Genomic DNA, 22,574 nt, shown 5'->3' on the forward strand with positions numbered 1-22,574 from the left:
TAAATCAATTGTGTTATGTATACGAACTGTTCATTTGTTAAGTGAACAACCCCCATTTCCCCCTTTTTTCAGTGCAAAAGGCTTCCACGTCATGTTGACTGGTGCCTCTAAAATTACCTGTAGGTGTGATTGAGAGAGTGATTCTGTTTCTATGTCAGCCTGCCATGTAAATTAACTCCAGCTGCTCCTGCCACCCTTTAAAGGATAAGCCTTACAGAAGATGACTGACTAATTCAGTATTTTCAATATTATTCAACATCGTCAATGGCATCATGTATTATATCCCCATCAGCCTAACAGGACTATATATATATATTATATACTTAAAGTATAAAGATCTGTGAAGAGGAAAACACTCAAGCACTTAGGTACCATTACTGTTTTCGGTGTTTTTTATGGAAGACAATGAGACAACAATATTGCTCGAGCTCTCCTCGGCCCTCAGCTCTAACAGCACAACGCAGACAACCCACCTCCAGGCTCCCGTTGCTGATTCTTTGTTTTAGAGTTCAGTTTGAGTTCATTATGTGCCTCTGTTACATCATCTCGTGTGGAATCTGCTCCTCTCACGAAAAGACACTTGCCGAGCCGAAACCTTTGGACTTTACTAACAAAACAATGTGTCAATCCTATAAACGGTATGTTGGCTGTCGAACATTAACAAATCCACTTCAAAAGTTAAAAGTACTACGCGCATTTCACCAAATAGACAAACTGTGATTGCTCTTCACCTTTAGTCAGGGGTCAATATCAGAACAACAACTCACAGTTTATCATTTGTTTTATAAAGCACAATGATTCGTTTATTATTTTCCTATAAAGCAATGTTAAAGCAAATCCCTCTAAAAAAGATATGATCCACAAGAAGGAAGTGACACAATCTTTCACATTGACATCATTGTGGTCTGATTTGGAAGCTTGGCAATTTCTACAAATTCACAATATTCCCATCAGCATATAGACTGAGGAGGGTTATTGAGTATGAATGATGTAATTATATAGCTTTTGTTATAACTTCTTATGTCTTGACTTGACTTGGGATATACATATATATAACTGACTGATACAAATACATCGATGGTGGAACTATTTCTCTGCCAGATGTGCAGCTCATCGAGTCTTCGCCTTGAAGTATTAATATTAAATATTAAAGCGCTCCGGTTTAAACGCGTTCCCCCGAACGGTACAAACCGTTAAACGTACATTACGACACTGAAACGGGCAGTTTTTAAAAGGCTTTTGATAATTGCGTCGTAGAATTCAAGCTCCACCTTGCAGCGAGCGGGGGAGCGGAGGAGGGGGGGGGGGGGGGGGGGGGGGGGGGGTCTTCATCCGAGCCTCTTCCTGTTGTGAAGTGAATATCAGTCCAGTTCACAGCCGGACGGTCTGGATGAGGGTCCCGAGGACGGGAGAGAGAGAGAGAGAGAGAAGGAGAAGGTTTGTGCTTTATTTCCTTTATTTGCTTCTTACCGTTGGACTATAATCTGCTGAGTAATGATACAGTTTACTGACAGAAAGCTGCGCTTTGAGTCCCGATGAGGCTTTTTGGTGATTCGATTTTTTTGTTTTATTTTCATCTCATAGAAGATCAGATAAGTAGGTTGTATTGGGACGGGAATCATTGGACAACAACCAGACATGGACGTGAAGGAAAAAAAGGATGAATTGGCCGCAGCCAAAAACCAACCCAACGGACATTTAAGGTGCGCTTTAAATTCTCTCTCTCTCTCTCTCTCTCTCTCTCTCTCTCTCTCTCTCTCTCTCTCTCTCTCTCTCTCTCTCTCTCTCTCTCTCTCTCTCTGACCAAGTACAGAATATTTCATATATCCATCATTTTTAAAAATATGTTACAGTGAAAGCAAAGACAAGAAAAAGGAGAAAGAAAAAGAGCCAAAGTTGCCCATGGTTGGCCCCATCGATGTGGTAAGCGAACTCTTTCTGTCAGAAACACGCTTTATACTTTCTACAGTTGTATTCTTTCTACAGCTGTGCTGCCTTCATTATTATTTGCTGCCTATTATAGATAGGCAGCAAAATAAAAAATGCTTTTATGAGGCTAAAAAGACAGAAAATGACTCCCTGAACAGGTTTACCCAGGATCATATTATCTTTTCCATGAGTAGTATGTCAGTAACCTGGATATATACTTTAGAAATGTTGCATTAAAGTTACTGTTTTAATATTTCCATATAATTAAATGATAAATAAATGAATAAACTTAGAAAAAACTTTCTCATCGAATTGAGTGAGAAATGTTTGACTGTAAAGGTTTAAGAGGGGAGAGGACGGGGGTGCGGCACATCCTCCTTTTGTTTGGGTTTGACTCCCCATGTCCCCTGCTGTGACAATATAATAGGTGCTCAGACATTAAAGTCTTTTCCCCCTTTTGATTGCATAATTCCAAGTTCTTACATCCCATTTCAGGGGCGACATACAGATTCTGATTTTCTGCCGTTCTGTTTTTGGTCCTTCTTAAACTACGCTCCTATGTGAGTGAAGTTTAGGTTCGCTAAAGGCTTGGACATTCTCCTGATTCTGGCCGGGACGGTCTGTGCCATCGCCAACGGCGTGACGCTTCCCCTCATGTGTATTGTGTTTGGGGACATGACGGACAGCCTTGTGACCTCTGCGTCGGGACAAATCAACTCCACCAGTGAGTTTCCAGCCATGGACAGATGATGATGTTGAGAAAAGAAAGAAAAAAACACCGTTTAACAATGTTGTTTGTTACCTTGTGTATTTAGACATCACCATACCAAGAAACAGCACCTTAGAGGATGAAATGACAAAGTAAGACATGATCAGCAGAAACTGAGCAAGTTGCCGTTTGCGGGTGAAATATTTTGATGGATTTGCTTTTGAAGTTTTTTGGGGGATCTTCAATTGGAATGTCATTTAACAACTTCCACTTTATTAAACCAAATAGAGAAGGGACATTTTCTCTGAGTCTTAGCAGAATATTTCTCTTATTGCAGATATGCCATTAGCTACACCATATTGGGTTTTGTCGTCTTGGTGGTGGCCTACGGGCAGGTGGCCTTCTGGACCCTCTCTGCTGGGCGGCAGGCGAAACGCATCCGCACGTTGTTTTTCCACCGCATCATGCAGCAGGACATCGGCTGGTTCGATGTCTCTGAAACTGGAGAGCTCAACACACGTCTCACAGAGTGGGTAACGGTAAAATTATAAAATATTTTTTCATCAAACGCCAAAGTTGATGAATTTAGCAATTGAACCAGAAGTTATTGGTTATGCTATCGTAGAAGATCCGATTGAACGGATGTAACCAGTCGCCCATTGGGGAATTCTTTCTTTGAAAAAAAAAACAATGACAATGACAATCAAACAAGCAAAAAAAAAAAATCAAAGTTAAAAGATTAAAATCAGGATCACTTAAGTTTCACACCAGATGTTTATTCCTTCATTCACAAGCGGATTATATCTGTATAGTGATGTCTATAAGATCCAAGAGGGTATCGGTGACAAGGCCGGGAAGCTTATTCAGGCCTTCAGCACCTTCATCACAGCCTTCACCATCGGCTTCGTCAAAGGATGGAAACTTACTCTCGTCATTCTGGCCGTGAGTCCTGCGCTCGGCATTTCAGCTGGAATTTTCTCCAAGGTGAGCTTCTCCCCGTCATCTCTGTGTTTCTCTTTTAAACTTCACTTTGTCATCAGTCCATCTTTCTGCCTTTCTCTTGCTGTCTACAGGTGTATCATAAGGAGACAGCCCTCCGCAGGTATTGTTAATAACATTACGTCTGTCTTCCCCTTTCTGGACAGTTGCTGGCGACTTTCACTTCTAAAGAGCAGGCTGCATATGCCAAAGCTGGAGCTGTGGCCTCAGAGGTGATCTCTGCTGTGAGGACGGTATTCGCCTTCAGTGGTCAGGAAAGAGAAATCAAGAGGTATGTACAGTGGTTTATAAAATATATAAAACACTGTATTTATATAATATACAACTTTATTTGCACTGCACCTTTCACACAACCGGAAAAGATTTTAAAAACTCTCATAAAACGGGGGTTTTAAATAATAGCAAACAAATATTAAGGATAGAAAACAAATAAATAGTGTTTGTGGGAATCAATAAGAATATCAGTTTGTCCAAATCCAAAATGTTGCCGTTCTATTTTAATGCTGTAATAATCTGAAGGAAAGGATCTGTCTATGCAGGGCTAAATGAAGTCCAAGGCAACCCCTTAGGGAAAGCTGTAATTGGTTAAAAGCCATAAAATGGAATAAAATTAGTGCTTCGTACTGATGCTGCTAGGATCCCATTGCAATCTCATTTATGTTTACATTTTCCTTCTGTTGAACTGTTTTCTCTGTGTGTTTCTTGCACTGCAGATATATTAAAAACTTGGAGGATGCAAAGAACATGGGAATAAAGAAGGCGACATATGCCAATTTTGCATTTGGCATCAACTTCCTGATGATCTACCTGTCCTACGCTCTGGCCTTCTGGTACGGAAGTACACTCATCCTGAAGGAGGAGTACACCATTGGAACCGTACTCACTGTGAGTAGACGAATAATCACCAAATTCCTTCCGAGCGCTTCCGCTTGAAGCGAAGGGAGACTGCGAAAAAAGAAGCTTGCTTCAGCTGACGCTGCGTGTGTCTCCTCAGGTGTTCTTCGTTGTGCTTATTGGAGCGTTCACTGTGGGTCAGACCTCTCCTAACATCCAGACATTTGCCACCGCTCGAGGAGCTGCACATAAAGTGTACAACATTATCGATCATGTAAGTAATGTATCATGCTTCCCAAAAGCACACGTGTGTGATCAAGATGTTATTTGTAATGTTTTTGCTGCTGGACAGTTGTCCGTTTGCATTACTGAACATGCACCATTGCATTCTGGCTCTCTGGGGAGCTGCTTTGATGCGGCCAACGGATATGTCAAATTCTGCTCTAATTGGAGGACCTGCTGTCAGGTCACCTGGTTTCTGCACAGCTGTGGTTCACCCGCCCTGAACTGTGAATGTGTCATGAGGTCAAATAACTTATAAATATTGTACCCGTCTCGCAGAAATGCACATCAGCTACCTTGTGCCTTGGCATTTTGTTGATTATGGTGGCCATGGTGAACGGACTGTACTTATTTAGCCCTGTTCTCGGCTTTCGACCACTCAAAGCGTTTAACTCTACGTGTCACCATTCACTCTTTCACACACATTCATTCACTGATGAAGATGCGAGGTGAAGCAGAAGCCTCTGTACTGAGACGTATTTTACAGTTAAAACTCTCTCCCTTTGGATCTAAGATCAATGAACATCTTTGCATCTATATTTTATTAATTACCTTTACATTGCGTCTTTTATTGCGAAGCGCTTCGTGATGTCTGATCAGGAAAGCTGCTGTATTCTGTAGTGGCTAGGTTATTCTGTGAAGTCTGAAATACACAAGTGTGAGTCCTTCCAAGAGGGAAGTAAAACCGTCTCATTCTTTGTTCAAACACAGAGCTCAGCCTTTGAGGGAGAATTGCTGTGTGCAGTGAAAATACAAAGAGATGTGGGAAAAAGAGCATTTAGTCTTTCTAAATAGACTCACCAAAACCTGGAAGGCTAGCCTCCTTCCTCCTATTGTCTGTTTGAGGTTGTGATAGGATCAGGTTCGCTGTCCAACCGCGGCCGGACTTCAAATAAAAACAGAACTGAGTTATAAGAAGTAAAACTCTTGTCTCAATAGAAACCGACCATCGACAGCTATTCAGAGGCCGGCTTCAAGCCTGATTCCATCACAGGAAACATAGAGTTCAAGAACATCCACTTCAGCTACCCCTCCAGGCCAGATACCGAAGTAGGTTTCCCTTAGAGGGTTGGATGAACTAGAACATGCATTATATTACTTAAAGCTGTATGTCATGACTGATATTGTTATAATTTGTAGATTTTACATGACTTGTCCCTGAGCGTGAAGAGCGGGCAGACCATCGCGTTGGTTGGCAGCAGCGGCTGCGGTAAAAGCACCACGATCCAGCTGCTGCAGAGGTTCTACGATCCTCATGAAGGATCTGTAAGTGATATTTTCCAAGCCGCTTCATTCACAGGATTTATCACCATTTTTCACCATTTTCACATTATTATGTTTTCTTCAATAAGTTCCGGCGTCACATAAAGATAAAGATCAATATAGTGTTTTGTTTGTTTCGGCCCATTTACTTCAAATCCTGTATTCCCACAGTCCCTGCTGGCCACTCACTGTGCCTGGCTTTATATCTAGCATACCGTCGTGAGAGTTGCATCAAATCCTCTCATCCAACTCTCCCAAAGAGAAGGATGTCAGTGTTAAACCATACATCTTAACAACAACAGAGGGTAGGCTGCTTGCTAACACTCATGGCTGTGTTTGGATTAAGATGCTGTGCGCGTTTGACCCCTGCACTTCAGGTGAGCGTTGACGGACACGACATCCGTTCTCTCAACATCCGTTACCTGAGAGAGATGATCGGAGTGGTGAGTCAGGAGCCCGTCCTCTTTGCCACCACCATCGCCGAGAACATCAGATACGGCCGACTCGACGTGACGGACCAAGAGATCACGCAGGCCGCCAAGGAGGCTAACGCTTACAACTTCATCATGGGCCTTCCCAACGTATGACTGTACTCACGGCTCCCTGTTTTCTGCGTGTATGAAGTATTCTGTCCACAACTTGCTTACGCTGAGACTCTTTTTATTGAGCAGAAGTTTGAGACGATGGTGGGCGACCGAGGCACTCAGATGAGTGGAGGACAGAAGCAGAGGATTGCGATCGCTCGAGCTCTGGTCCGCAACCCCAAAATCCTTCTGTTGGACGAAGCCACGTCTGCACTTGATTCTGAAAGTGAGACCATTGTTCAAGCTGCACTCGACAAGGTAGATACACAGACGCATGCTCTGCCTCGTTCAGAAAAGCTTCAGCTCACCTTGAGCTTTTACAGTGACATCGGCATTTTTACTGCGGTTCCCCACACTAGTGGTGTGGCTCCAAACTAAATGATGAAAATATATTTAAAAAGATGTTGTACCTTCGTCAATGTACAATTTTGCCCGGCACAGGAAAAACAAGGCAAAATGTCCCCTTGTGCAGGTCCGACAGGGTCGTACCACCATCATTGTTGCCCACCGCCTCTCGACCATCAGGAACGCAGACGTCATCGCGGGCTTTCAGCAAGGACAAGTTGTGGAGCTGGGGACGCACAGCAAGCTGATGGAAGAAAAGGGAGTCTACCACACACTCGTCTCTATGCAGGTAGACACACATGGAAACATCTCACACTACTTGGTTGGGCTTGAATCCCAGGGAAATTTTGTAATCTCAGAATGGTCCCCTTTGATACTGTTTACCGTTTGATTCTGTGGTTCCATCCCGTCTCTCTCTCTCTGTCGCAGACCTTTCAAAATGTCGAGGAGAGGGAAGAGGGGGAAGAGGGGGAGGAGGGGGAGGAGGCGGAGTGGGAGCATTCTGCAGACAAGAAGGGCCCGTTAGCCAGGACCCTCTCCCAGTCCTCTCTGCACAGGAGGAAGTCCACAAGGGGCACCTCCTTCACTGCCTCGGAGGGAGAGAAAGAGGGGAAAGAAAAGCTGAAGGATTGCGTGACAGAAGAGGTGAGCTGTGCTGAGACATCTCTCAATGTGGTCTATGCAGGGCAAACAATATCATATACTCTCATACTTAAACACTACTGCCACATGTAGTACATTTATTGTTAGATGCCTTTTGACTGGGTTCATTTAGCTTGTCTTTCTTCTTTTAGATTAATTTACTAAACATCACAACGAGGGACGAATCATGGCTGTGCCCCCTCCCCTTTGTAATTTGTCCTTGCTATTGAACCGTGACCTTTTGTTTGTGAGTTGTTTGACTGGTCCTGATTTAAATAGGGGACAGTAGGCATTCAGTCTTACATATTTATTTAGCTTCATCTTGAATATTTAAACGAGTGGCCAAAAAATACATAGAGTCATTTTAATTTCAGGATGACTGTTAAGCTTTTCCTTTTTTAAATTCAGTTTGATCCAGTTTGGAATCAGGTGTCCCGCTCTGACCCTTTTTATGTTTTCTGTCCTAACCCTGCCGCTGTACTATGACCACAATAACCCAGTTGTAAAGATCGTTTCGATAGCACTGTACTTTCTTCTCCTTAACCTTCCTCTCCTTGATCTTTCCCCCCATTCCAACAATTACATACTAAATGATACACCCGAGTCCAACTTTGTGAATGTCTCCCTGTAGGATGAAGATGTTGCCCCCATGTCGTTCCCTAAGTTGCTGTACCTCAACCGCAACGAGTGGCCGTACATTTTGGTTGGGACCATCTGTGCCATCATTAACGGAGCTATGCAACCACTGTTTGCCATCATCTTCTCCAAGATCATCACCGTATGTTCCTCCGAGTATCTGTGAAACACAAAGGTTATTTTACAGTGACATGATGCAACATTTATCAGGTGTTGATAGAAACAGTCGGTTCTTTCACATCTCAGGTGTTTGCAGAACCAGATCCAGAGATTATCAGGCAAAGATCTTCATTCTTCTCTTTGATGTTTGTTGTTATCGGAGCTGTAACTTTCATCACCATGTTTCTACAGGTATGACAAATACACATGCATGTTGATGTATATTCATTTACAGTAGGAGGTTTACTGCCCTCAAAGTTAGATTTTTATGGAAATACACTTATTTGATTTCCTGTTGAGACAGATGATAAGCTTTCACTCTTTTGTCAATCAAATATATTTGAAGGCACCTGGTTAGTTTAAGAATATTGGTCTCAATCTTTCTATGTAATTCCCAACAAGAAAAGCCAATAGACAAACTTCCCTAACAGTACAACTATTTCTTTGACCATATGTGCCTAAACCCCAGAATACTTTAATTTACATTTAACCTTTATAACTAAAACCAACAAAAATAAATAATAAAATAATAAATAAGAATATTACGCCAGTTAGTAATAAAAGCCAATATCCACGTGTGCTCATACCGCCTGTCTGTAAACTTGTTACAGGGCTTCTGTTTTGGTAAATCTGGAGAGATTCTGACCATGAAACTAAGACGCGATGCCTTTAAAGCCATGATGAGACAGGTAAGTGTAACCTTCCCACCATTCTCGTCTCTGCTCTTGCTCCCAGGATTTAATTCTTCCATAAAAGCACGGCTCACAGTAAGAGGGTTCGATTCTCAGGCCTGACGGCATCTCCTGTGTAAATTGGCGTTTTAGCGCATAGGTTCTGGGTTCAGCTTCCTCGTACTTGAATTGATCAATCTGCCGTAGGTGTGGATGTGAGCATGAATGGTTGTATGAGTCAGGCCTGCAACACCAACGCTTTATTAGAAGAGCATGGATTTATTTTCAAGGCCAATGGAAAATGTCATTCCCTGTTTCCCTGTAGGACCTCGGCTGGTACGACCACCCCAAGAACAGTGTTGGAGCGCTGACTACGAGATTGGCCACAGACGCAGCACAAGTGCAAGGAGTAAGTCTCAACAGGAGTCCCACACACACACGCTCACACAAAAATCTGTGTTTTCCGGTCACTCAGTATGCTCCCATCTTTCACGCCCGCTCAGGCTACGGGGGTGCGCATGGCCTCGCTGGCGCAGAACGTAGCCAACATGGGCACGTCAGTGATCATCTCCTTCGTGTACGGATGGCAGCTGACCTTGCTCGTCCTGGCCGTGGTGCCCTTCATGGCGGCGGCTGGAGCTGTGGAGATGAAGGCGCTCACCGGATACGCTGCCAAAGACAAGAAGGAGCTGGAGAAGGCTGGAAAGGTTGGGAATCAGAGTGAGATGCGCCAGAGTAACATGCCTATTATTGTATGTCGTTTTATTATGGTTTGTCTCTACAGATCGCTACAGAGGCAATCGGGAACATCCGAACTGTCGTCTCTCTGAACAGAGAACCCAAGTTTGAGAGTTTGTATCAGGAAAACCTGGAAGTACCATACAAGTACGAGTCATTAAACCACAAATCCAGCTTCTCCTGGGAAGATATAAACTACTATTATACATCTATTTTAATACTAATGACACCTTTCTTTCACTCCGGGCAGGAACTCGCAGAAGAACGCCCATGTGCACGGTCTCACCTTCTCCCTCACCCAGGCCATGATCTACTTTGCTTACGCAGGCTGCTTCCGGTTCGGAGCTTGGCTCATTGTGACGGGGAGGATGGACGTTGAGGGAGTCTTCCTGTGAGTAAAGCATGACTGTGTTATCTCTTAATCGGGGGATTAGTTTATGATGGAGAAGATGAACTGTTTGCATGCAAACACGGGTTATGAAAGAGCAGGAGCTTTTCTATATGGCTTTTAATCATAACGCTGGCCTGAAGTATGTGAGAGGCCACTGGGAACGAGCTGGCTCCACACAAAAAGACATCATCACACAAAATGTATTTGTTGGTCCAGGACACACACACACACACACACAAACACATGTGTTTTACTAACGGAAAGAAGCATCTGCCTTCATATTCTAGCTGTTACATAAAGAGGAAGTGCAAAGGTGATATAACCAACATAAAACCATAAAAACATATGACTCACTTATGCAACACACACGCAATGTAAACCCTCTAATCTTGATTCTTTCCAAGAGCCAGCTCAGGCTGAGTTATCGAAATATATTTAGGAAATATATTTAAAGTGATGCACATTGTTAAATGTGTTTTTTTTAATCATAAATAAAATGATTTGAAATGTAAATATTTAATTTAATATTGTATGGTAATTTAAGGTCAATTAAACATGGGTATTGAGAAAGCTAAAACGTAACACATAAATGTGATATTACTAAGGAATGCTTGACTTTCTGTCCCAGTGTCATCTCCGCTATACTGTACGGTGCCATGGCCCTCGGAGAGGCCAACTCCTTCGCTCCAAACTATGCCAAGGCCAAAATCTCAGCCTCCCACCTCATGATGCTGCTGAACAAAGTGTCCGCCATCGACAATCTCTCAGAGGAGGGGGAGTCACCTGTGCGTAACGCAAAAACACGTCTTTCACGCCACAGCTCTTTACACGCAAGCTAACATGTCCCTCTTCTGTGTCGTCCCATAAAACCACCAGGACAAATTCGAGGGTAATGTGCACTTTGAAAGTGTATTTTTTAACTACCCCTCACGCCCCGATGTGCCCGTCCTCCAAGGGCTGAATCTGAAGGTGAGCAAGGGAGAGACTTTGGCCTTGGTGGGGAGCAGCGGCTGCGGAAAGAGCACCACCATCCAGCTGCTCGAGAGGTTCTACGATCCCAGGGAGGGGCGAGTGGTGAGAGGATAAAACACGCCCACGCTGTGTGATTAACGCTGGTGCCTCTTCACCTACTGTCTTCTGGCTAATGGTTAGCTGGCCAACGTGTTTATGACTTCTTTACAGCACCGTACTGATGAGACACCCATTGTGGGATTGTATTAGTGTGATGTTTGCTTTTATATTGACTTTACGAACCATTTCATTTGATCTTAATGGGATTCCAGTTTTTGCTAAATGGCTTCTGGAAAAAAAAAAGATATATATATATATATATAAAAAATATAAATATATATATATATATATATATATATTATATATATATATATATATTTGGCGTTTTTTTTTTTAAATAACAAACACAGATAGTTATTAACCAGATCTTATTTTGAAGAATGAGAGCTGGTTAAAAGAGAGCTACAAAGCAACTGGCTGGTGGCGTATTTAGTAGAAAATGTTGCTCTGAAAAACTTTAATTAAAATCAATTACTGTTAATGATTTCTTCTTCAGCTGCTGGACAATACAAATGCAAAACAGCTGAACCTCCAGTGGTTGAGATCACAGATCGGCATCGTATCCCAGGAGCCTGTGCTGTTCGACTGCACTTTAGGCGAAAACATCGCTTACGGAGACAACAGCCGCACCGCAACCGTAGCAGAGATACAGGACGCTGCTAAAGCAGCCAACATTCACACCTTCATCGAAAGTCTGCCACAGGTAACTGCTGGGATGAATTTCTAATCCATTAATTACAAAAAGGTGAATGGATTAAGAGTGTGGATGCTTCTGTCATTATTTTAGACATATATCAATAAGATATATCTCTCCCTCTCTCGTTTGTATGAGCAGAAGTACGACACTCAGGCGGGTGATAAAGGAGCTCAGCTGTCAGGCGGCCAGAAGCAGCGCATAGCCATAGCCCGCGCCATTCTGCGCAACCCCAAAGTGCTGCTCCTGGACGAGGCCACCTCTGCACTTGACACCGAGAGTGAGAAGGTCAGTGTTGGGGGCAAACAAAGTCACCAGTTGCTAAATAAATAATGGTAGCAACAGTAAAACAAATGAACAAGAATATTTGAGGACAAAGAAAAAAACTTCAGATGGGCCGTATCCAGTTTGACCCTTTAAGGTTTAGGGGGGTAAAACTGGTACATGTGAGGTGACGGCCTTTCCTTTCCTTCTCCTTCCAGGTGGTACAGGAGGCGTTGGACGAGGCCAGTAAGGGCAGGACGTGTATCATTGTGGCTCATCGTCTGTCCACCATCCAAAATGCAGACCGCATCGCCGTCTTCAATGGAGGCGTGGTGATGGAACTGGGGACGCATCAACAGTTGCTGGCCCAAAAGGGAGTCTACCACATGCTGGTCGACAAACAGATGGGCCACCAGAGGAAATGAGTACAGGGAGAGGACAACGGGAGCATTAGTAAAACCTATTGTTTTAGATCTCTTTGTTTGCCAGGCTTAAGTGGTGAAACAGCTGTGATCTAAATTGGTCACAATTTATTTAGAAACTTGTGACTTTGCCTTTCATAGTTTGATTATGATTGGTTCAGACTAGTCACTTTTCAGCCAAAAAGCTATGTGTACCTTCTGTTCATTAGTTGTTGCTTTTATGGACCTTTTTCACAGAAGATATTTTGACATATGAGAGAAGAACAGGTTTAAATACACATTGTGACTGTGTATAACTAATTGTAAAATTGAACTTCCTACTTTGTTTTCCACAAATGCAACTCTTACCAAACCTTTTGTAGAATGCGCCTCAATGCAACTAATAAAGTTTTGTATTCTGTTTCTGAAACATTGCTTCATTTGAATATTTTGGTAACTATTTAACAAAACAATCAAAAATATGAAAATATTTTAACTTTATTTGTCATTTATTTGGTACATTTATAAAATCAGTTTGTTCAAAAGATATTGATTTCTTTGAGGTGTTTCGAGAAAGTACAATTTTATTCACATTTTGCAATTTCTAACGCTTTATAAGCAGAGAAAACTTAGATAATAAAGTCACAGTTTGTAAAGTTAATTTGTGATTAAAGCAGTCATTCCAGTACAAAGCCATGTGGACATTCAGCCGTCTTTCACTTAGCAGACACACGACCCAAATGAAAGAAAAGTGCAGTGACTGAATAAAAGGTAATAATCAGAAAACCAACACTTTCCAGAAGTACTGTACAGGAGTTACCAAATAAATGTGCCACACCTCATCGCCTGTGAAGGCAACACAATTAGTTATCGTATCTCCAGATATTAATAGTTTAAGCATTTCCCTCCGAGCCGTCGGCCCATCGGTCTCCACCTGCACTACTTGAGAAAATGCTGGTTCACAGTGGGGCAGAAACACAATCACATGGTTGTTTCATGTGGCCGACGTGCAGACATAAAGGACTTCCATGTACAAAAGGCAAATAAAATCATCCCAACTAAAAATATGTGCAGGAACTAAGCCAATAATTATTTTCAAAAGGTTTAATTTCATTTTGAAGCATCAATTTCAATCAGAAAGTGGAAATGATCAAAATACAGTAGAAATGTTACTGGTCCTGCGACGGTAGCCGGTGTGAGCCGACTTGAAATAGTTCCCAGCAACGAGTTGCCCTGCAATCTCAACACTGCATGGGTTACCTTCAAATTCAAATAATGTATATAGACAATTGAATGTACAGAGTCACAGAGTAACGTAAGTGCTATTATCATAATAGAGAAATCAAATGCCAACAACACTCAAGCAACAGTTCTTTTCTTCATAGTCCACCGTAAGAGTTGAGTGTCAGAAGAATATTTACTCACTTGACTCTCAGCATCGGCTTAATGTGAATGAATAAAAAGGCAACATTTAAAAATTAATAATATTTAGTTATAAAGTATAATTTACCCTAAGTTGTATTATTTACCACTATGCAGGAAAGGGAATTGATTACTAATATTTAGTAATATTACTAAAGGCGGTGGCTTCACTTGCAGTACAAATGTTGTACCTTTGCATTGATCTTTGCTGAGAACAAACATGACACTCGCTGGCTGTCGATAGTCACCTGTGCATTATTTTGTGAGTGTGAGTTCTTATAGCTGAGATGTGGTGGCCAAGTGGAACATCTCATGCAAGGAGCTACAGAAATTGTTGAATAATGACGCAGCATCGGTCTCACGGCAAGATTTCCACGCTGAGATGGAGACTACAATCCTGGAGGGAAGAAGACAAAGTGGATATGAGTGCAGATCCTGAAACTGCAGGGGACACAATTTCTAACTTGAAATGAAGTTACCCATCTTTCTCTCTCCCTCCCTCTCTCTCAAAGATCATGTAAAATGTTGTGGTTACAATTGATCAAGTGATGTCAAAGCAAGAATCTTTTTGGTTGGTTGAACACAGGTCGTAATATAGATTAATTTACAGGCTGTATAGCATGTAAAATGTTGTGATTACAATTAATCCATGTTTGGCTGATTACACATGTCGTACAATAGATTAATTTACAGTCTATGTAAAAATTTAAAAATTTTGATGCAGCAATAAACTTGGGCAAATAAAATAAAAGACTAGCCATTCAAATCGGATGGATATAGCGCTTTCAAATGTGGCATCAACGCTCATAGGTTCAATGCAGCGCTGTAGTAAAAGAAAAGCACCTCGTGTGTGATTTTGTGTGGTTTCCATTTAAAAAAATCTGTAATTAGTTAGAAGATTAGAAAACATGCTTTAGTCTTGTCTGCTCACCTGTCATCTCTAATACGATAAAAGAAGCCATAGCCGCGGTGCACCATGGGAGCCACGGCCCCCAGAACTGTAGTGTAGCCCACCAGACTGGATGACAGCACAAAGTTACCACCACCACCACTGCAGACAAATACACAACTCAGTTGCAGGCAGACAGAAAAATTCACAATCGAATCCAGTGCCTTGAGTCTGGTTAAGTTTCTGGATTGTAGTTATTTTTATCAGACGGATCACTTATTAGAACCTAAAATGCAGTATTTTTACAACTTTATTTTTTTATTTTTACAACTTTATTGTGAAATCTCAAATTCATAAAACAACAAGAAACAGACATAAATGATGAGAGGGATCAACAGATATCAATTCAATTCAATTCAATAGATATATGGAGTAGTCCCTTCTACAAATTCAGGAAAATAGCTTATTAATTTGAGATCAATATCAGATCAGTACTCCGCAGACGGTACCTTTTTGCATAGAGGGGGTCCAGGAAGAGTTCTGGAGTGGGTTGTCCCTCCTCTTTGGCAATCAGATACAGTCCGAGAAGATGCCTGTCAAAACCTGCCAACGATGTCACAAAATGACGTGGATTTACAACCCAGTAAAACAGGAGCCTGAGCATCTTTTGCTTCTGCACTGTCAGTGTTTAATGCACTGTACCGTTTGGAGAGGGATTTAAATCAGAAACTTAGCATTTGAGGGAACCATTTAAAAACAAGACACGTTTAGAACGTAGCATTACATTTAACAATATTTATTTCATTATTTATGATATTATAAATCGTGCATTAGTTAAAAACATGTTTACCTTCTAACATTCTAACAACAAAGTGAAATACAGTATTTAATGCACTGTACCGTTTGGAGAGGGATTTAAATCAAATCCTTTGCATTTGAGGGAACCATTAAAAAATAAGACACGTTTAGAACGGAGCTACAGAAGGCCGTGGCTCTACAGACACCCAGGGCCTCATATATAAAAGCTTGCGTAGGATTTGCGCCAGAAGTGGCGTACGAATGAAACATAGGACGTGCGTACGCACAGAAATATTCAGACTTATAAAACAGTGCGCGTGCACGTCCTACGCAGTTTTCCCTTAATAAATCACAATCACTTCTAAATGCAGCGCAGCTTTTGCGACTTCATGTCACGCCCATAGTTGCCCATATATAGTCTGTGGAACGCCCACAAATTAATATTCATCGATTGCGAAATCATGGCAAACACTGAGAGGAAAACGAAGAAACGTAACTTCACTCAGTGTGAAGTCGAAATGATCATTGGGAGGTGGAAAGGAGAAGTAAAATGCTTTTTGGAGGGCACAGTATGGGCATTACTAATGCCAATAAGGCACTCGAGTGGCAAAAGGTTGCAGAGCAACGCTGCAGCCTCACAACCTCGGACCGTGGCCGAAATAAAGAAAAAATGGCCTGACATCAAAGTGGATGCAAAAAAACGTTTAGCGCGCCATCGCCAAAGTATGTCTGCCACTGGTGAGGGAGAGGGGACACCGGAGCTGTCCCCTCTTGATGAGAGACTGGCGGCAATGATTGGGGATCGGGGACAGGGTCTGGGACAACGTCGCCGTCAAGGGGTCGAGGCACGTTTGGAAGCTGTGCCACATTATGTAGCACAGCACATGCCAGCATGATTTTGCACACCTTTTCAGGAGTAAACAATAACCTCCCTCCAGTGCAGTCGAGGCAGCGCCATCTGGCTTTAAACAGGCCGATGGTGTGCTGCACTACAGCGCGAATCCTTCTATGTGCCACGTCTTCGAAGAGCGCAAGATCAGCCATTTCGCGTCATTACGCATTGTGATGGCATCACGGCATTTTATTCCATTTGATTGCATCTGACAAGCAACAGCTGTGTTTTGAGGATGAATTGCATAACATGCCAATATTATTGCAGAACATATTTCACTTTTCTTTTTGAAAATGTGTTAATTTGTATTTATGTTTGTTTTACGCTGCAGATCGATCAAACAGGTGTTCGTGTTATTTATGAGAGGCAGTATTGGCATTTCTCTTACACAACAGTCTAGTTTTACACACTTTCACACACGTTTGCGTGTTTCTTGCATTTGCCGACGATTCTCATTTCACCCGTTTTTGTGCGTACGCATGGGTCCGAGCTTGCGTGAAGGACCGCACATTTTTCCGGCAAGTTTGCTTTTTAGAAATACCAATTATAGCGTAGAGAGCGACGTACGCCTTCTTTTGTGCGTACACAACGTTTATAAATGAGGCCCCTAGTATCTGAAAGATGAAAATAGTTTGGTATCGGCTTAAGTAAGCACATATTTGGTTTTACAAGATGAAAAGATAATTCAATTTTTAAATAAAAATATTAATAAATGGGCGTTATGTCTTTTATTTTTACACACATTGTTAAATATACAGTATGCATAATATATCTTGAGATTTTAAGGAATTTTTCACTTTGTCTTAACTTTAATATCAGGCTTCAAAACAACATATTATTTACATTAGCTTGCTAACAGCCAAATTTTCCATTTCTATCATCATTTTAATTAGCACCGTCTTAGCACCACTGGTAGACATTGGCTGCTTTAATAATAAGCTTACTGCAGTCCTGACCAAGGTAGCTGTAATTATACTGGCAGTCTGATAAAGCTAATAAAGCATTCTAAAAAGATTAGAAATGTACTGTTTACTGGCTTACTGTTACGTGTTGCACACTTCGTTCTTTAACTGTTACTCTTTTTGATAATGTATATGATATGTAGTCAAATGACTCCGCTCAAGTTCCCGGCGCTTTAAAAGTTACTCTATGGGATTGATGTTCCCATTTAGTGTTTCTCACCAAATGTTCTTTGTGTCCCACAAACATGTGGAATGCAAAATATTAATATTAATTAATTTAATAATAATGATTTCATTATTTATAATATTATAAATCATACGTTGGTTACAACCAACCTTTTCCTTCCTGGGCTTCAGCCATCAGTTTGTTGTGTTTAATGAAGGCCAGCCTCATGGCTTTCCTCCTTGCATCAACCTGGAAGAATATTTATTGTAATATGTTAAAATAAAATCCCCTCCATACGCTGTGTGGGATTCTGCTACAGATTTTCAGACACGCACTGACTCACTCACTCACGTCACATGTGTTGTCCATCATGGCTTTGCACCAGTTCACAGCCTCCTGGGTGCAGGGTCGCATCGTCTCTGTCCTGCCGTGGTAGAACTTGCGAGTCATTGCGGTCTCATAGCAACTTCCAGGCCTGTGGGGGGCCAGAAGAGACAGTTGGGGCTTTTCACCTGAGGCTTCAAAAATCAGTAAGTGCGTGGCCCAAACTGAAACCAGCACGTACCTTTTGTGCATTTTCTGGTAGGCCAACTGCATAGCGAGTTGAACAAAGGTGTCTGGATGCAACTTCTTTTGTTTGATGGCTGCTTTTCCAAATGCTGTGAAGGCGTAACACACAATCTGCATGTCCTGTGCCTATAAAGCCAGCGGCAGAGTAGAAACCCACACAGTTGTGACTATAGACAAGTTATTCTGCATCAGGCATTTTTTTTATTACTGTACTTGGTGTGTTGAAAAGTGTCTCACCGACTCATAGTATTGCCGTTTAGCGTGGCGAATGTCGCTGTGGACCTTTTCATCGACAGTGAACACCATCTCTTCGGGGCGGGGAACGGGTCTCACTGTGTCTGAGCCCTACAAAGCATAGTCATCATGGTGAGAAAACTGACAGATTCACTATTTACATGTATGTCGAGAATAAATCTGAGTCAATGTTTACCCTCCATTTGCCTTCTGTGTCTTTGATTTGCTGGTCCAGATACCAACACATAGAAACCAGTACCATGGCATCATATGGAGCGTGCTGCAAAACAATCTTGTATTATTTCCAACTAGCATTAAGAATTGGCTTGATTTAACAGTGTGGCGAAACCTCTTTAGCCTGGCGCGCGCAAACACACACTAACTCACATCACAGGTGGATCCTAACGTGCCGTCTGCGAAGGAGAGTGCATTGTACGATTTGTCACCCCAGCGGATGGTGGGATTTCCAGTGAGGGCTTCTGTGGTCAACTGTGATCAGAAGTCACACAATAACACATGTAACTCTTTCCATTTACAAAATAGTGAACATTGTTATACAATATTTAGTTTTGAAACCCTTACACTTGTGTAGTTGTCTGGAGTGGAGTACGGAGTGGTTTCATCCAAGGAAACAACGAACAGGCTGCTCTGGATGGTCTCCAGGATTGTGCCATTGTGTTGTGGGTCAATGCTTATTAGATGCTCCCTTGCCTGCAGAGACAGTAAATGGTGACAGGGCTGATCTTGAAGTATGATTTTGTATTATTAGAATTTCATTCCCAAATGTAATCCATGAGATTCAGAGCACAAGTCTCCCAATTTACCAGCGCCCAACGAGTCCTCTCTTCTGAAGTGAGAGCAGCCACTCCATCTCCCTCTGGCTCTCCCTCACAGCACTGTTTCACATAGATGAGCTGCCTACGAAGGTCAACACACACACACACAAAAGGAAGTGAGGCCACATTGTACGCTGGGATCAAGCTCACAATTACAGGGTTTCTGCAGGATTCCAGAGTATCATGTAATTTAAAAGAAACGTGTAAGAAATGTGTATTATTAAATTGTAGTTTTTCATTTTTTCCAGCGCTATGTAACATATATTTTGACTAATTAATTAAATTAATGCAACCCAGACATAGAGAAGCTGTGGAAAGGTCCAAGTTATTTTTGTAATATTTTTTTTCCTTCAGTTGTGGGTTATTTCTCTCAGTCCAATCCTCTGGTGCCTCAACAGGTGTCGTTCTTATAAATTGTCACTTTATTACAGGACAGCTTAAGACTCTGTAGAGCTACGCCACGAGTATTCGTGTATAACTATGTTATCCAAATGCAGAGCAAACATGTACCATCGTGGAGGATGAGGAAACACAAATGTATTATAAACAGAGGTCTTTCATCAAGTGATGTGATGTGTCCCACTCCCGTTTGTGTGGCACAGTTTGAAGCAATCAACAAGGCGGAAGAGCGATGCTCTGGAACAAAGGAGTTATTATTTGGGAGCTTTGGCTCCTGCTTTCTCATGTCTCCTACTTGTATCTCTCACATCTTCCTTTTGGCAGATTTAAGACGTAAGTGAGGGAGGCAAGGAGACATGTTAGCAAAATAGAAAGCACTGAATGTCCACTGCCTAAAGATAATGCGAGTGCAGAGACCTGTTTGGGGTCATAAATGGGATGCCGGTGAAGTGAACAGTTCTAAAAGCGCTTGGCACAACCCTTAAACATGACGCTTGTGTGTGGCGTGTGTACTTGAGTGTATATCACTACCTCAGTAGTTCCGGAGGAGTGAGAATTTGTCCATCACAGACTGCGTCAAATGTGAAGATCCTTCCACGACAGATGACTATCAAATGGGAGGGGCATGGACCTTCACGCTCTGCGGCACAGCATAAAATATACATTGTACACAACGGTGACTTGTAAGCCGAGAACGTGAGCGCACGCATAGGATGACGGGTCTGAAAGTAAGAGATAAGAATGAATCGATTGTTCTACCGATCTTGAAGTAGTTACGAATGGTGTCCTTCTTTACTCCAGGTACTTTGCAGGTGTTGAACAACATTCTGAACTGGTCCATATCTAATACAGTGTTGCCAGATTTTTGGGGAGGGAGTCTTTCCCTAAAATACACGAGGGAAAGACAAAAAAACACATTAGATATATAACTAACTTCAAGTAAAGGAAAGAGCAACTTTTACTTAACACACCACTTAAACAGTGCAAAATGTGTCTTACGTGCGGATCAGGTCCCAGTACTGTAGTGTGTGCCAGGTGCTGATACTGGCCCTCTGCAGTTGAGTTCCCTCTTCCGGGGGCCAGCAGTGCTCCAGGTAGGGCGCCGGGCCGCCAAAGTTCACATTCAGCTGAGAGGGGATGCGGACTTCAAGATACGCAGCATCCAACCACCACTCTTCCAGCTGAAGAATAAAAAGAAAAATTCTCACAGAAGTAAAACATCCATGACTGAGGATCATCATCTGTAACTCCAAAACAAGGCACTCAGCACTCCATTACACACCCAGTTCTTCTTTGTCTCGGCTCTTTGCAGTAGTTTGTGGTGCAGCTCTTTGCCAACTCCCTCTTGAAATGTCCGAACTATGTCCACTGTAGCCTTAAACTCGTCCTCACGTGCAAAGGGTCGAACTGATGGAAAACATGTCAGTACAGAATTAGTCAGTTTAGAGCCTGCAGGTCATTGTGAAGTTTCAGCCTCTTGTGAAAGTGGTTGATTTAATTCTGCTGGCATTAAAAGGTTGAAAATGCTCACGTATACAACCAAAATGAAACATACTAAACATACAAGGCCGAAATAAAACTTGTGTGTACTATTACAATATTTAGGTAGCAGTGACCTATTGAAATTCATTAGGGGCATTTTGTTGTTTGAACAATGGTGCAAAGGAACTTTGTTCGAGCTCAATGATAACGGCTTTGCTCCGCTCAAGGGTCAAATTACAGAATAACACCATATTTCATCTTGCACAGGGCTGGAATATTACCTAAATAGTGGTTTACAGCTTTTGTTTTGCAAAATGTTTGAAGTTTGAAAACCTTAAGTTCTTAAACAGAACTGTTCAAAGTTGCTATCCTACCTGCATTTAGGTACTTTGAGAGGCTCATCTCTAGTGACGGGACAGGCAAGGACGGCATGCTGCTTTGATACTGAAAGGTCCGCTCCGCTAGGGACTCTGACGGATGATTATCCATTTCTTCTTTCTGGAAGGAATTAAAACTGAATACAACAAATAAACATGTGTGCCAATATTTTCCTAAATCAAATGTTTGAGATTTCACATACAGGTAGTTCAAAACCAAAAAGCAGTAATTCTAGCTTATGTGGAACTATTTACTTTGCAAAGTAAAACTTATGTTTCTTTGAAAACATCTGTAATGATTACTGTGAAATGTACAAGTAAACAATATTCTGGTTATCATTTTGCATCGACAATTACGGTAATTTATCCAAAGCTCATGTAGGCAATCGGCTACAGTTCTATTGTTTAAATCAGCATTTCTTTCAGAGCTTTAACTTGTAATATGAGATATTTTAGATAAAAACAATGTTTTTCCAGTAAACAGGGCAAAGTTAATAGGATCAGTGTGAGCGCGAGGTGGAGAACGTTATTCTGTTACTGTCAACAACAATGTCGGACGTGCAACAATACGTTAAATAGTACAAATACTTCATGTAAAAACGCCACTCCTCGCTTCCCGACACGATGCACAATAATACTAACCTTATAAATGATTGTGTTGACTTGATGTCCCCGCGTCCAGACACAAGTGAAGTTATGCGTGCTGCTGTTTGCAGACCGTTTACCTTTGACCCACTGAATCTGCATTGACTCACAACACCGGCTGAGGCCGGAAGATCCTACTGCGCATGCGCCGATCCCCTTTTTTTTTTAACCCAGTAAGAGGCGACGTTACATAACATTCATTTAATAAATAAATTAAACAGACGACACCAGAAAAAAAAATCCACACTGTGTATTTCTAATTATTGGATGCAGATACACTGGTCAATGAC

General features: G+C 41.9%; 2 protein-coding genes across 5 annotated transcripts; one reads left to right on the forward strand and one right to left on the reverse strand.

The window, feature by feature from the left end:
• The first annotated feature begins 1,297 nt into the window (after positions 1–1,297).
• Positions 1,298–13,042, forward strand: abcb4 (ATP-binding cassette, sub-family B (MDR/TAP), member 4). 2 transcript variants are annotated; one of them, XM_040164791.2, is made up of 28 exons: positions 1,298–1,437; positions 1,585–1,703; positions 1,854–1,923; positions 2,500–2,653; positions 2,745–2,790; positions 2,976–3,167; positions 3,451–3,622; positions 3,784–3,908; positions 4,351–4,522; positions 4,632–4,745; positions 5,693–5,803; positions 5,894–6,019; positions 6,394–6,597; positions 6,688–6,858; positions 7,073–7,234; positions 7,375–7,590; positions 8,219–8,365; positions 8,470–8,574; positions 8,994–9,071; positions 9,379–9,462; positions 9,557–9,760; positions 9,838–9,938; positions 10,042–10,182; positions 10,811–10,967; positions 11,059–11,256; positions 11,750–11,956; positions 12,089–12,235; positions 12,430–13,042. In XM_040164791.2, the coding sequence occupies exons 2-28, from the start codon at positions 1,639–1,641 to the stop codon at positions 12,634–12,636; spliced, it is 3,876 nt and encodes a 1,291-aa protein (XP_040020725.1). In that variant the 5' UTR covers positions 1,298–1,437; positions 1,585–1,638; the 3' UTR covers positions 12,637–13,042. The 2 variants fall into 2 exon arrangements, with proteins under 2 accessions (XP_040020725.1, XP_077951159.1); XM_078095033.1 differs by having other exon boundaries at positions 1,369–1,437; positions 2,505–2,653.
• Positions 13,043–13,094: 52 nt separating this feature from the next.
• On the reverse strand, positions 13,095–22,422 carry crot (carnitine O-octanoyltransferase). Of its 3 annotated transcripts, none has more exons than XR_013453761.1 (17): positions 22,282–22,413; positions 21,637–21,760; positions 21,063–21,187; positions 20,780–20,961; positions 20,540–20,664; positions 20,312–20,420; positions 19,370–19,463; positions 19,128–19,256; positions 18,933–19,034; positions 18,742–18,825; positions 18,549–18,656; positions 18,307–18,437; positions 18,085–18,216; positions 17,912–17,990; positions 15,433–15,526; positions 14,966–15,085; positions 13,095–14,431 (listed from the first exon to the last, which is right to left on the reverse strand). XR_013453761.1 is itself a non-coding variant. In XM_040164810.2 (17 exons), the coding sequence occupies exons 1-17, from the start codon at positions 22,384–22,386 to the stop codon at positions 14,311–14,313; spliced, it is 1,956 nt and encodes a 651-aa protein (XP_040020744.2). In that variant the 5' UTR covers positions 22,387–22,422; the 3' UTR covers positions 13,095–14,310. The 3 variants fall into 3 exon arrangements, 2 of the variants coding, with proteins under 2 accessions (XP_040020744.2, XP_040020745.2); XM_040164810.2 differs by having other exon boundaries at positions 18,093–18,216; positions 22,282–22,422; XM_040164811.2 differs by having other exon boundaries at positions 18,093–18,216; positions 21,637–21,776; positions 22,282–22,414.
• Between the last annotated feature and the right edge of the window lie 152 nt (positions 22,423–22,574).

Source organism: Gasterosteus aculeatus, chromosome 20 (genome assembly GCF_964276395.1).
Source record: "Gasterosteus aculeatus chromosome 20, fGasAcu3.hap1.1, whole genome shotgun sequence".
NCBI classification, from domain to species: domain Eukaryota; kingdom Metazoa; phylum Chordata; class Actinopteri; order Perciformes; family Gasterosteidae; genus Gasterosteus; species Gasterosteus aculeatus.